At 35.0% G+C, this 13,804-nt stretch overlaps 1 protein-coding gene across 9 annotated transcripts in view; it reads left to right on the top strand.

The window, feature by feature from the left end:
* PCDH7 (protocadherin 7) overlaps positions 1–13,804 on the top strand; it is a 387,708-nt gene that overhangs the window by 200,290 nt on the left and 173,614 nt on the right. For 2 of the 9 annotated variants that reach the window (XM_064487600.1, XM_064487592.1), the window contains exon 4: positions 8,130–8,225. The exons of the other annotated variants lie outside the window; for them this stretch is intronic. In XM_064487600.1, the coding sequence (XP_064343670.1) occupies positions 8,130–8,218 (89 nt within the window). In that variant the 3' untranslated portion in view covers positions 8,219–8,225. The remainder of the gene's footprint in view (positions 1–8,129; positions 8,226–13,804) is intronic. 9 annotated transcript variants of the gene reach the window in all.

Genomic DNA, 13,804 nt, shown 5'->3' with positions numbered 1-13,804 from the left:
CTCTGATGCAGTTTTATCATCTGTCAGATTTCTCAAGAGTGTACCGTATTTTATGGTCTTGAAATAAAATATTATGAATTAATACATACCTAATGAAATAATATATATGCTGTGAGGGACTAGCATTGCCCAAAGTTGACACTGTAGTTCGTGTCATTTAAATAACAGTATTGAAAAATGTGTTCTCTTGTATTAACTGAATTCCAACCTAGAGCATACTGCCTCTCTGGTTGTATATGAATTTGTTGAGAAGAAAATAATACCAAAAAAAGTTTTACTAAGCGTCTGAGATGTTTTATAGTCAAAGAACAACTTGTGTTTTAAAATAAACTAAAATACATTAACTAGGAGCAGTGTGCAAAGTATTTCAAATGAAGGGTAGGGTGAACAGACTGTTTTACTTTCCTTCCATTCTACATATCTATGAATAATCATTCCTTGAGGTTTAAATTTATAAATAACAGTGCAGAGTGGAGTTATTTCGACTTTACAAAGGAAACCATCCGTTTTGTTTTCATTTTCTTTTGGATAAACTCAAAATGGCTTAGCGTAGCTTCTGCTAAGCTTATTCAAGACTGAAGCGTTTTTGACAAAAAGAAAAAAAAAATGTTTCCCAATTATGAGTAGACTACTACACTTATGTGGCTAAATTCAGGCAGAATTGACAACTGCTGTTTGACTTGGCAAAGTTAGACTATGATAGTTAATACTAAGAGAAGGGAGGTAGCAAGAAAAATTGTAAAGAGAAATTTCAATGAAGAAACTCTATGTAAATTGTGCTCTAGGGAAGGATGGTTAAATAGAGACATTTTGTTCTAAAGTTATCACCATAAGTTGATTATCCTGTGTCCTGCCCTCACATATGGGCACACAAGAAGCCTGAGAAATGAAGGTGAAAGTTATCATCTAAGACTTCATGTCAGCTATTAGGACAGCCATTGTTAAGTCCTCGATGATGAGTGCTACATGGAGTTAGACTCCTGTCTGTTTGGATGTAGAGCTTTACTATCTGTCTTTACAAAGTCAGGATGTGAGAAATTATAAACTGAAGAACTCGGTCTCTTTTTTATGATACATAATTTTTTACAACAACATTCTCTTGAAAGGAATTTCTTGAATTATTTGTATGTGTTCTGGGTGGAGTAGGACCCTCTATTTATTTATTTATTCAGTGTCTTACCTGCTAGATTTTGTGCTGCATGAGGCGAGAGACCATGTTTCATGATTGTTTTATCTCCAGGTTCGAGGACAGGGCCTGCCATTGAGTAGATGCTCAGTATATATTTGTTGAATTAATCAAAGAATAAGTGAATATTTTCTGGGTCCTGGGTTCAAGGTCCAACCACAATTTCCAGTATTTCCTTAGTTTGTATGCTTTATTTTCTTTGCTTGCTCTTCTGATAACTTAGTCTGGGTTGAGTTGTGGTAGTAGAGAAATTAGTCCAAATGATAGACTAGTATAAACATCTTTTGTAAGAAAAGGAATGGGCCAATCCTAAACTCTTTGTAGAATATTGCAAACATTCTCACCTAAAATTCCTATTGTTCTCACTGATCTTTGGTGTATTACTGCAGCAGGTGTCTGTACGTGAACCAGGATATTTATTGTGTTTCATAAAATTCTAAACCTGGGCCTCAATGAAGAGTTTGTATTATATTTAGAAACCATGCTTCTCTACTAAGGATATAGATATATATTTTTCTCTGTATCCTAATTGACAGAACTAAGGTGCATCAACACAAAATATTTTATAGTTGAGAGATGTTTTTTGATGTCTATCCATGAAGGTCCTTGAAGGTCAAAGATAGTTTCTGGATGGTACCCACTATCATGGGGAAAAATCATTAACATTCTATGTGTACCACACTTTTAATTAAACTGTTTTCTAGGTAAACTGACATTGACTAGTAGATTCTTTGAGTCTCCTAATTCTCAGTTCCAGGTTAAGAACGTCATAGTTGCCAGTTCAAATTCTTAGTACATTGTTCATATGGGTTTAAATATAAATTTATTTATATAGTCATTCATTCATTGCTCAAATATAATTGAAATCTAATTTCAAAGACAGCTGGGAGATTCAGGTCAAGTAAATTTCTATTAGCAGTGGAAGAGGTTGGTTAAATGTCTGTCTTAGTAAGTTTTCTTCCATCCGTTTTATTTTTTACATATTCATTTTGTATTTATGATGCTACTGGAATATGGTTTCTCTAAAATTGCAGTTTGTTTATTTCCTGGAAGAGGGTAGGATGACCCTGGGTGGAAATCAGGGTTTTCTATGAGTTTGCTAAGATCTGCATGAGAAGTGCTTCTCTTTGGAGTTTCCAAGGTAGTTCCTTCCATATTATTGTATTTCTGTTTTTCAAATCGCTCATAGCCACCTTTAGCCTCCCTACCAACTCTGTGTAATCACTGCCCTTTTCACTCTTGTTTATAACTTCCATCCGCTTCCCACCTCACTCTACTCTGTGCTCTCAGCGTGATAACCAATTCACGCTCCTTAAATATGCAACAGAATGCAATATATTATTGAGTGTTCTAATTAACTGCCACATGTGAAAATACTTTACATATTTCATCTCTCTTAATCCTCCTGATGTTCTTAATATGTAGGTTTTATTAGTTCACAAGAGAGCAAAGGGAGGCTCACAGACCTTAGGCGATTTACTCAAAGTCATGCAGCCAAAATAGCTGACATGGGGTTTGAAAAAAATCTGTCAAGCCAAAAAAGCATGTTCTTTCTATTACAACATGCTGTGTCTAGCCATGCCCTTCTTTCCCTGAAATGGTCTTAACCTCTTTCACCTACATCTCTGTCCTGCTGGCCAATTCTTTCTTTAAAGTTTACTGCAAGTACCGCCTCTTCTGTGGAGCCCTCCTCCTTAGCTCTCTGCGTATCACACGTCTGTGTTAACACGTATCACAGTGGCACCATTCTTCCCCCCTTTCTTTTTTAGTTTTAAAAAATATAGTAATAATTTTTCATAAAACAGTTTATGTTGGCATGAAATGACGTTGGCTATTTTCAAATACATTTACAGTAATTATGTTTGAAGTGTCAGTTTTACTTTTGAATGTAATGAATACCAAGGATGGTATACCCCACATGAAAATACAAGGGCTTTGGGTCAACCACAGTTTTTAAGAGGCGAGAGGAGTCTTGAAACCCAAATATTTAAGCACCACCGGCTAAAGCAGCATCTAGCACAGACTGAACACTCTTGAAATATTCGAGGGACAAAACCAAATAATCAAATTGATATAAAACCTTTTAGTTGTAGAGGCTAAAAAAGTCCAATGTGAGGACTTAGGATTTCCATAGTTTTATACATTTACTCAAACAATGCGAAGAAGAGAATGAGCAAAACCCACATTAAAGTGTATTTTTTAGGAAAACCTACATTTAGAATATTAATTATATTGAGTAAAACTGTGTATTAATTAAAATTAAAATTTGAAGTGCACATTATTCAATATATCAATCAATGATTAACCAGGTACTCGGGTAGCCTATTATTTTGTATAGAAGGCACATTGGGTCATTCTATTATAGTGATAAATTGTGAGATATTTTAGAGAGCAGATTAGTCAAACATTAGAAATTTGAAAATAGCAAAGCAAAATATTATAGATTTGTGACAACCTTTATAAAATGTTTTTAATGCAACTAAATCTTGAAATTTATATACAATTGTCAGAAAGTTTTATCGCAGATTTAGATTTGTATATGGCAATAATCTAATTGTCATGATGAAAAGTTATTTTTAGGAAGTAGTGTGTGATAATAAAATTAATGAACATCCTCAGTTAAAGAGAAAAAAAAACCAAAAGAATATTTCATGTTTTTACTGAGATAAGAGATCTTAAGCATCATGGACAAGCCTTAATACATCAGACTGTAAATTTACATAGACTAAACCCAGTTAAAATGTAATTCAGTAAAAAAGGTTTACACTTACATCTCTTTAATATTATTTCCTAATTTCTTCACTGCACAATTGTTTTATTAAAGCTGGTAGCTGGTAACATCAAACACTGTTATTTAGCAGATTTGTATTGCCATTAAGCTAAGCAATTTATACTTTTATATCTTAGGAACATAAAATACAATACAAGGCACGAGAAATACACCACGTCCTTAAAGAGCTGAATAAAGGATTAATAACCATTCTTTCTTTTTAAATCAGTCATAATTTTTATTGATTAAAAAAAAAAACCTCCCAGTGGTGCCTGTGCAGTGATGTTAGTCCCTTTTGTATTTTCTGTTTTTTTTCCTCCTTGTGGCCTCAGTATTCAAGTGCTGACTGATAAACTCGTCTGTGGTTTATAGGATTGTTTATTTTATACATAAAAATACTCTTTGTTACTCCTTAACAAAAACTGAACTGGGCAGTGTCAGAAGTAGAGCAGTTTCCTGAGGGTGGAAGAACACATAGCATTCCTTCCTTTGCAGAGGTTTTCAGATTCCATCTCTCCTTGACGCTACCAGGGCAGATCTTAATCCTGCCAGGCAGTCAGGCAGGAGTTAGCTGGCCCTCCACGCTCCCGCCCTGCCTAGACACACTGTGGACCCTAGCATTAAGATTAATAAAGTGTCCTTTTTGATAACTATCCAGCCACTATCAGCAAGAAAGAGAATGAAAGAAAAGTGAACCGGATCACTGCCTGGAGCCTGGCCCCCCAAGAGGAATATACAGGACTGTTCATGTTCAAAAGAGCCCTGGGTAGGAATGTGAGAGACTGTGGGAGAGTTTTAGAGTCAGAACCAGAGCTAAAATATCTGTTTTCTAATTGTTAAGAGAAAACTTACTTTAAGATGGATCTCCCAAATAGGGTAAGGAAAACGATACTGTTATCAGGGATGTTTATGTGGTATGGCAATGGCCTTTTCTCTTATATCCTTGTACCAGACAAGTCAGGTTCTGATATAGGTTTAAGGACACTAAGCAGAGAACAGCAGTCTCACTGCCTAATTAATCTCCCTATATATATATATATTTTTTTTTGATGTGTCTCTTCTGCATATCAAGGAGTGTTCTGTTCCTCCCACCAAATAATCTGTTCTGGTTGGACTAAGCTCAGACTTGCCAGCACTAAACCACGTCCTTCCCACCACATTGCATTAGGCTGTGTCAGCTTCCTTTTCTGCAAACTGCTTTTTTTTTCCCCCTTTCATCCTTTGTCCATAGCCCACCGTGTCTTTAAGAAGCAGCTCAGTATGTGCCTTGTCAAAGTTCACTCCCCGTATCCCTTCGCTTTTAACTCCCAAGCACTACAAAGTTTGACCCTTGTTTTTGTTCCCCTCCTAAAGATTGTATTTTTGAGGCTATGAAGCAGGTCTTGTGCCTTATTTCTCGTTGGCATTGCAGCTGTGTTCCCTGTGCTCATTGCACTAAATCACACAGCCGTTAGTATCAGCACCCTAGTTTCAGTATTTCCTCTTCAATCATACGTCTTTCTGAAAAGAGAAACAGACTTTACAAGGGCTGAACCACAGTATTCGCTGTGATGTTCTTGTTTCATCTACATGACAAAGAATTTCTGTCCTTTGGGAATATCAATCTCATTACAAACTCTCTGTTGTCAGTGCTACTTAATAATAATCACAAACCTTCTCTCCACCACTTCTTTTTGAATATCATATGGTCCATTTTCCCTTTTTTATCCAGGTGAAAATCTAGCTGGTAACATTGTCTAGAAACAAATATCTACAAATACCCCTCTAGTACCTGGCTCCTATCTTTGAAATATTTAAAAAAAAAAAAAAAGCTTTCATTTTTATTTCCCTTAATCCATAAAGTTCTGTTTTCCACTCTATGAATTCATGACTCTAAAATTTCTGTTTAATCTCTCCTGTTACCATTCTACATTGTTTTAGGAGTTTATAGACTTGGCTATTTATAAAACCATTTTATATTACTTGTTACATCTGGATAAGTTGTACTATTAGTGTTTATCTGTTTTGTGTATGTATATTTATTTTCCAGAGTTTCTCATAAGCACACCTTTTGTTATTTTGGTATCTTTTATAGTATGGTGCTAATTTCCAAATATACTAACTCATAATAATCTACCCTTCCTAAGATCAAAGGAAGAACTTACCATATATAAAATCCTTAGGATATTAGGAATCCATATACCAAAAAAATGCTGTGTTTTATGCTAGATTCAAGGATCTTACCACAGATTAAGAGCATGTGGATTTTTTTTTTTCCTGGCTTGCAAGTTTCCCCAGTTTGATTCTTCTAAAGATAAAATGCTGATCTCCAGATAATCACTCAGGTATATTTAAATGTAGGAATAATTATATTTCGTTTGCTTTGATATTACTGGAATATGTTGGTTTGGAGGGGGATTTAAATTTTAAAAGATTCTGTGTAATGGTAGTTAATATTTTTTAAATTAAATACAAAATGAAAGAAAAAATGAAAGCTACAAGAAGTTATGTTCGATCATATCAGATAAAACTTAGGTTTGCTACTTTGAGTTTGTTTCTTTAATTCAAAAGGGCTAGATAGTGCATATGCCCTCAGAATTCTTTGATGCTAATCTCTTATGATAACCAATTAGCTTCCAAATTTCCCAATTCAAGGGCTGACTAATACTCTTGCTTAAGTATTAGGTGGGTCATGTTATTTTAAACAGAGATGATGGCTAATAGTGAGCAGTGTGTCAAAGACCAGAGGAGTTGAGAAACTGGAAAGTTTTGAGATACCCTATCTAAATAGGATTAGGGCAAGACCGAAAGGCTTATGCTCCAAACCCCAAAGATCTTTGTGATAGCTGCTTTCCTAAACATTAGGATTAAAGGTTAGAATCACATTCAGACACAAGAATGCAAACATGTATTCACAAAAATCCCTGTCCTTAGAGAAAAATTCAAGAATGCCCCAGCCCTTCTGTAAATATTACACTGAGAAATGTATTGTGAGAGGATCAAAAACATTTTTTTCAGAGGCAAAAATTTAATTTCCTCATATTTTTTTTAATATTTTACAAAACTTTTTTTTTAAAAGACTGTTTTTTTTCCAGAACAGTTTTGGTTCACAACACAATTAATTGAGAGGAAGGTACAGAGATATACCCTGCCTCCACACACCCATAGCCGTCTCCATTATTAACACCCCCACCACCGTGGAATACCGCTTCTTGTCTTCATAAAATATGCATATTTTTAAATCAGTTTAGTTCCACTATGTATAAAAACTTTTCTAAATACTGTAAAAAATCATTTTCATATGAAGTTTGTATTTAAATATAAACATACAAAGTTAAAGATGTTTTTAAAAACAAACACTGAGAGCCAAACTTGTAGCAGTGTTTCATTTTCAGGTGTAGAGTTGTCTCATATATGGATATTCTTAAAGTAGTTAATCACTATTAAAATTCAAATAATTTCCTGTTATCATCAACTTTTTATTAAAAGTTTTCGGTTTATTCTTTCCAAATAATTTTATATATTTAATTTTTTTAAATTACATATAGTCCAGCTAAAGCCATGTCTACAAAAATAAAATTAAAATATGAGACTTTTTTACAGCTTTTATCAGTTTGACCTCTCGCAGGGTATAGGAATTCTACTAAATCAACTTCACAAGTTGCAATTGTTTTGATATCAAAACTAAATGCCCATAGGAGAATGTAAAAAGGAAAATACATCGTGAGTCAGTTATACAGCAATGGGGTAGAGGCAAAATGAAGAAATGATAATAATCTTACTGTGTGCTGGGAGAAAATACATATATAGTTGGTATTGTTCATCCTATAATATTTCTTACATCTGTTGTTAAAAAAAACTAAACCCATATATCAAAATCCTGCCTTAAGCTACTCTGTCTAGTCACAAAAGTGAAAATAAGATGGTAGCCCCTCCAGGGCAGCAGCCCTCCTGTCCTAGACTTGGAAGATTACTGTTGTGAGAATGTTCAGATGAACACCTTTTGAAATACTGAATTTGTTTAAATGATCTTTGAAATTTACCTTGATTCAAAAAAAAAAAAAAGAAAAAGAGAGAAAGAAAACAAGCTTCAGGTTTTTGGAAATGGTTTTAATGGCGAGGTCTGTGGATGGACACCACTGTGTAGGGGCTGCTGATTTTCCCTTTACATATTTCCCCATCTCCCTTCCCCAGGTGTTGCTGCCATCACCACCTTTCCCCTCCTCCCCTTTCCTCATGGCAAGACGCACGGAAGAAGAGTGCTGTTAAGGCCTCTCCATTAATCAACAGGTATGGTGGTTCTCACGAAGCAGAGCAACTGCCCCTCTTCTGCGTTCTCCGTTAACAGTCTTTCTTACGTTTACAAGACTCGTTCACCTGCTGGACAGAGCCTACTGATAGGGAAGGATTGCTCAGCCTGAGTACATCTTTGCATATTTCAGCATGCTGTGCATTTCAGAATTCCCTGCCCAGTTGTAGATTATTTTTTAAGCGTATGGAAGAATTAATGATACCATTTTCAGAGGAAGGTGCTATGAAGTCTCCTCAACTGATTACACAGGAAAAAAATGGGCCTTGTGTGTTTATATATCCCACTTTCAACGTTCTACAAATCCTTTTTATATAACATACCTTTGAAATGTGTAAAATGGGAAAAGTTTGTGAATTTGAACTCAGTGCAATTATGATAGCATTTGAATTTTCCAAAGCATGGACAAAACTGGATGCACATCAATTACAATACTTATTCATCTGGTTATAGAAAATTAAGAATAATCCAGTTCAGATAAATCTGAATACCCTACAAAGCGCTGTCCTCCAGATGTAGGAGCTGAATGTATGCTAATCACTTTCTGCAAAACTTCCTTTTGTCAACTCAGCTGGTGGTATTTGAGAGGGATGGAGGGGACTATTTCCTTCAGCAGTCCCAAGATTGCCTGGTTCAGGCTGCTACATTTTGAAAGGAGCTAGTCCCTCAGGGCTCAAACTCCAGCAGAGTCATCACCTATGAAACATAAACACTCACTCATCACAGGGAAACGCCCACCTTCTTGATTTCCTTTTTCACTGGAGGAACTGGTCCTCCTAGCTCCTGCAGGGGCTTGTTTTGAGGATGTGTGAGACTCTGCACTACATAATTGTGACTCCATCAGAATCTTTGAGACGTGACTAAAACACTACCTTTGGGCTAGGAAGATTATTGACAGATGTCTTTAAAAAAAAAAAAAAGCAGTGAGTGTGTATATAGGTGTGCATGTCTGTGGCAGCACTATCTGTGGTGTTCCTTAAAACAGCATAATTAAGACTTGTGAACGTAAACAAAGCCTTTTCATTTTCATTACACGCATGAGTGAAATGATGTGACCATTAACCATTAAAGGCTAGACCATTAATCTTCATTCAGCAATGTGTGTCCTCTTATTCTAGAAAGCTCTGAAGTCATTAGTTGGCCTTCCTGATCCCATTTCTACCTACATTTCTATTCTGGATGCACACTGTGCTCTGGCCCCCATCTCTTTCTCAATGGGTAAAATCTCTCCTGTCCACAGACCTCTGCATAGTTGGGTCTCTCTGTTTGGCGTGCCCTTTCCCCGGGTCTGTTTGAAAAACTCCCAACAGCAATGATAACCACACACATATGTTGAAGATTGACATTGGGTGTCTTCAGGCCCAATGTAAATAAGCTTAATAATCTCTGTTTTCTGAATTCATCTCCACAAGGGAACGTAAAGTTAGAAATTATTATTGTCCATATTTAGTAGGTAAAAAATGAGGCTTGGAGAAAATCTAAAGTGGCCGAGGTCACTCAGAGTTGACCGAATTGGGCATGTGCCTTAAGTAGTGTCCTTAATCCTCTCAAGCAAAGCTGGGCTTCTCAGTCATGTTTGACTCCGAGTTTCTAGAGGACAATGATTTCATCTTATCCTTTATGACCTCTTCTGTGTCCACGGTGTTTGTTACTCACTAAATGTTGGAACAAATGAATGAATTTTCACAAAACAGTTATTCATGTTTTTCACCCTCACATGGGCCCTTCTCCTCACTCATACTTCCCTCTGCTCTGTTTTCATACCCCTGAGTTTGTGGCTCTTGGCTCATTAGCTTCACAGATGACAATGTATCTTATCATAAGAAATAAGTCATTATTCCCCCCCAAATTTAGGACCTGCAACTAAAAAACCAAGTAAGTATAAAATGATTGAAAACAGAAAAGACATCATTTAAATTTTATAAAATTCATCAAATCTAGTGGTAAGAAAAGAAGTACTTATATCTCATATGGAAAGAAGACAATTCAACCAAAACGTTCTAAATTTTTTGAGGAAAGGTAATAAGAGAAACCTTTTTTTGACATTATACGTTAAGTAAAGAAAATATGCACCATATAGGAAAAGAGTCTTAACAGTTTACCATACAAGAATAGAAGGGAATGGAGAAGTAAAATATAGATAAGAAAACAGAAATAATGAGATTTGAGGTGAGTGCATAAATTGAAAGCAATAAAAAATTGAAGGAAACAGATCATTGAAAACTAGGGACACTGAAAGGACTTTAAAAGAATGTGAAACACAACTTGGAGGGAAAAAAAATCAATGCAGGTAGAGAAAAAGGACTTTATTTATAAGTTCATGTTTCCTTTATTCTTAGGAAAGCCTTTGAGGTAAAATGGCTGGAAAGAGAAAGGGGAGTAAAGATACGTTACTTTGTGTACACAGTTTTTCTAGGACTTTTTCTGTGGAAACAGTGCTTTTGAGAGCAAAATAAGGGCTTAAGCATTAATGTGGAGTTATGTATTTAGAACTTAAAAGGTTGTGCCTAGAGAATACAACTGAGGTAGGGAGGACTTGATGGAAAATTAGGAAACAAATCAAAATACCCTTCCCCCCACCCTACCAAGATATTCCGAGTGTTAACCAATCTGTTAGCTCTGTGAATTTTACAGATCATTTCATGACTATTTTTCTTTAGGTAGAGTGCCTAGGGCATAGAATGAATGTTTGATGAATTAGTCATGGAAGTTTAAGAGTTAGTAGAGAGATTATGGTCAACCAATCCAGTCTCAGATTGTTCACGTATCCTTCAATGCTACTATGAGTCATTCATTTCTGCTTGAATAATTCCAGTGACACAAAATCCAGAGGTAGCTCACTCTATTTTGGGACATCTTTTAACTTTCTACCTTTCTCTAATATTGAGCCCAAATCTGCCTTTCTATAGCTCGAATCCATTTATCTTGGGTTTTCCTTTTGAGAAAACACAAAATAAGTTCTATTCCTTTCCCAAATGGAAGTATATCCAGGACCTAAATTCAGATAGATACTCTGTTATAGTGTCTGGATGTGTAATATTCCCTCTGTTTTTTTTTTTTTTTTTTTTTTTTTTCTGGTTTACAGCCTCAGTCTTCCCAATTGTTCTATTTTACTTGGTTGCAAAGCCTTTTAGCATTCTGGTTAGTCTCATTTAGTGAAAAATATTTTTTCAAAGAAATAAGGAATTTAAGATGAGCTCCCCCAGTTTATATTTTTATACTTATTCATTTTGAAGAACCCAGAAAATCCATTTAAATACCTTTGGGGAAATAAAGGGGAGGTACAGATTAAAACTGCATATGGCTTTGATCTGAATTTGCACATAATAAAGGTATGGTTTGGCTAGTGTATAATATATAAATAAAATAAATACAAGTATATGTAAAAAAGAACGAAAAAAGAAAAAAATGAATTAATTAAAAAATAGTATTCGATTGATATAAAAGAATTTTCAGTCTCTACCTTTTATTTCTTAATTGAATAAGTATTTTGATTTGAGTTGGTGCCTGAAATGAATTTTTCCCTAAGAAAATTTTTCCCTAAGATGCCCATTCAGCATTCTAGCAAATTTGGCACTATTATATACATATATATATATATATATATATATATATATATATATATATATATATATATATATCTCCTTGAGTGGATAATATCAGTAGAAGTAAAAGACAAACAAAACAAAACAAAAACAAAGCAAAACAAAAACTATTTTCTCAGTGCAAATTATTGATTTTAATGACTAATATTATGTACTCACTCACATATAACAGTAATGTTACATGGAGATCAAAATAGAGCAAAATAAGACTGAAAAATGTCTGAATTGGATGTCCTGACAGGTATGGACTTTCCTTAATAAAAGTTACTGCAAAGTACATCCTTCATGTATGTGAACTCCTCCTTAATGCCAAGGTGCTGTCAGTGTCCCTTGGTGAGTCCTATTTATGAGTAGATGGTGGCAATCTCTCAGCATCCCTGTATATCTGACTTTCAGTGAGTGCCTAGGCACAATATATGGCCTTTCTAGAACTGGGACATTTAGTTAATTTGCTGGCAGAGAATGCTTTTAATGCCACATGACTTTTCCCTGACCCTACCCAGGATTTCCATTTTCAATTTGCTTCATATATTATGAACCTATATAATCTTAATGAACATCTTCCATATGGTAATTATAGCGCTTGACTTTATAGTCTCAAAAGCTTCAGTGCCTACATAAATTCTTTCTCTATAATACTGTTGAATGTTGCTTTGTAGGCTTCCCGTTCTGCTTTTCTTAGATTCAGTTCCCAAAGTAATACCCTTTTGGCATTTGATTATATATGAGTCTTAGACAATATTCCAAAACAATAGAAAACCTATATGTGCTCTGCCTCTCACTGCTGTTGAAGAGGTATGCTATGTGTGCATATATAATTTAATATTTTTCAATCTCTTTTAATATTTCAGAAAGAGGGGAGTGGAAAGTATGAGATACAGATCAATCACTTAACCTCTCAAGACCTCACTTATTTCACCAAGATAAGGGATTTAACTAACTGACCTTTAAAGTAACTTCCAAATTTCTGAATATGGAAGACAAGGAATTTTAGAAATTGGGATTTGCTCTAGGTTTGCCAATAAACTATATTTAACTTTCCTGGGGGCATGGTTTCCTCATCTGTAAAATATGGAGACCAAGTTGGACCAGAGATGTAATCTTTAGTGATATAGCCTGTGTTGACCTTATTTTTCCTTTGTGAAGTTTCTGTTGAGAAGGATTCTGAGAACTTGCTTTGACTCTGCAGCATGGATTGTCAAGATCATATGATCAATTATGACTTATATTACAGGCTTCTTACATAATTTCTAAGGTTTTAAATTAAAAAAAGTTTGATGATTACTATCACTTAAGGTGCTATATTTTTTCTTTTTTGGTGTATAGGCAGATAGTGCTTTTAAAAATACGCGCATCCAAGAAAATGTTTGGTGCACTGAGGAAGACAGGTTGAAGAGAAGACAGTAATTTAAAAGACATTTGAAGCACTTTAATGCAGCAGAGAGACAAAGGATTTGACTCATTCTTTGTAATTCTTGGGGGCAGAACAAATGCTGGTAGGTGGAAAGAGTAGAAAATTGCTTCCTTATAAGGAGGAAATGTATTAACTTAAGAAATGCTCAGCAAAATCTGCTCCAAAGAATAGCCTATGTTCTGAAATCTTTATCACTGAAGATGTTTAAGCTCAGGTTGCATGGTAATTTCTCAAAATCATTATTAAAGGAATTCATTCATAAGTTAGACAAAATGGATTCCAACACTAATGGTCTGGGATTCTATGATTTTCAGCAGACATAATAGCAATCATTCTGTACTGGAATCTGGTGACATAATTCTCAAAGATTTCATTGGAAGGAGTGATTGAGAATTTTTAACATAGTCACCTAATTTTTAACCAATGCTACAATGTCCTAGTGAAGCTCTTTTACTTACCAAAGCTACTATTCTGAAGAGAAAGTCACTAGTTTCCATCTGCGGAACTATCAATTCTTTTGTGTCTAGAGATGCCACTCTGT

The sequence above is a fragment of the Camelus dromedarius genome, chromosome 1, assembly GCF_036321535.1.
Source record: "Camelus dromedarius isolate mCamDro1 chromosome 1, mCamDro1.pat, whole genome shotgun sequence".
NCBI classification, from domain to species: Eukaryota; Metazoa; Chordata; class Mammalia; order Artiodactyla; family Camelidae; genus Camelus; species Camelus dromedarius.
This window is presented reverse-complemented; position numbering and strand designations above follow the sequence as displayed.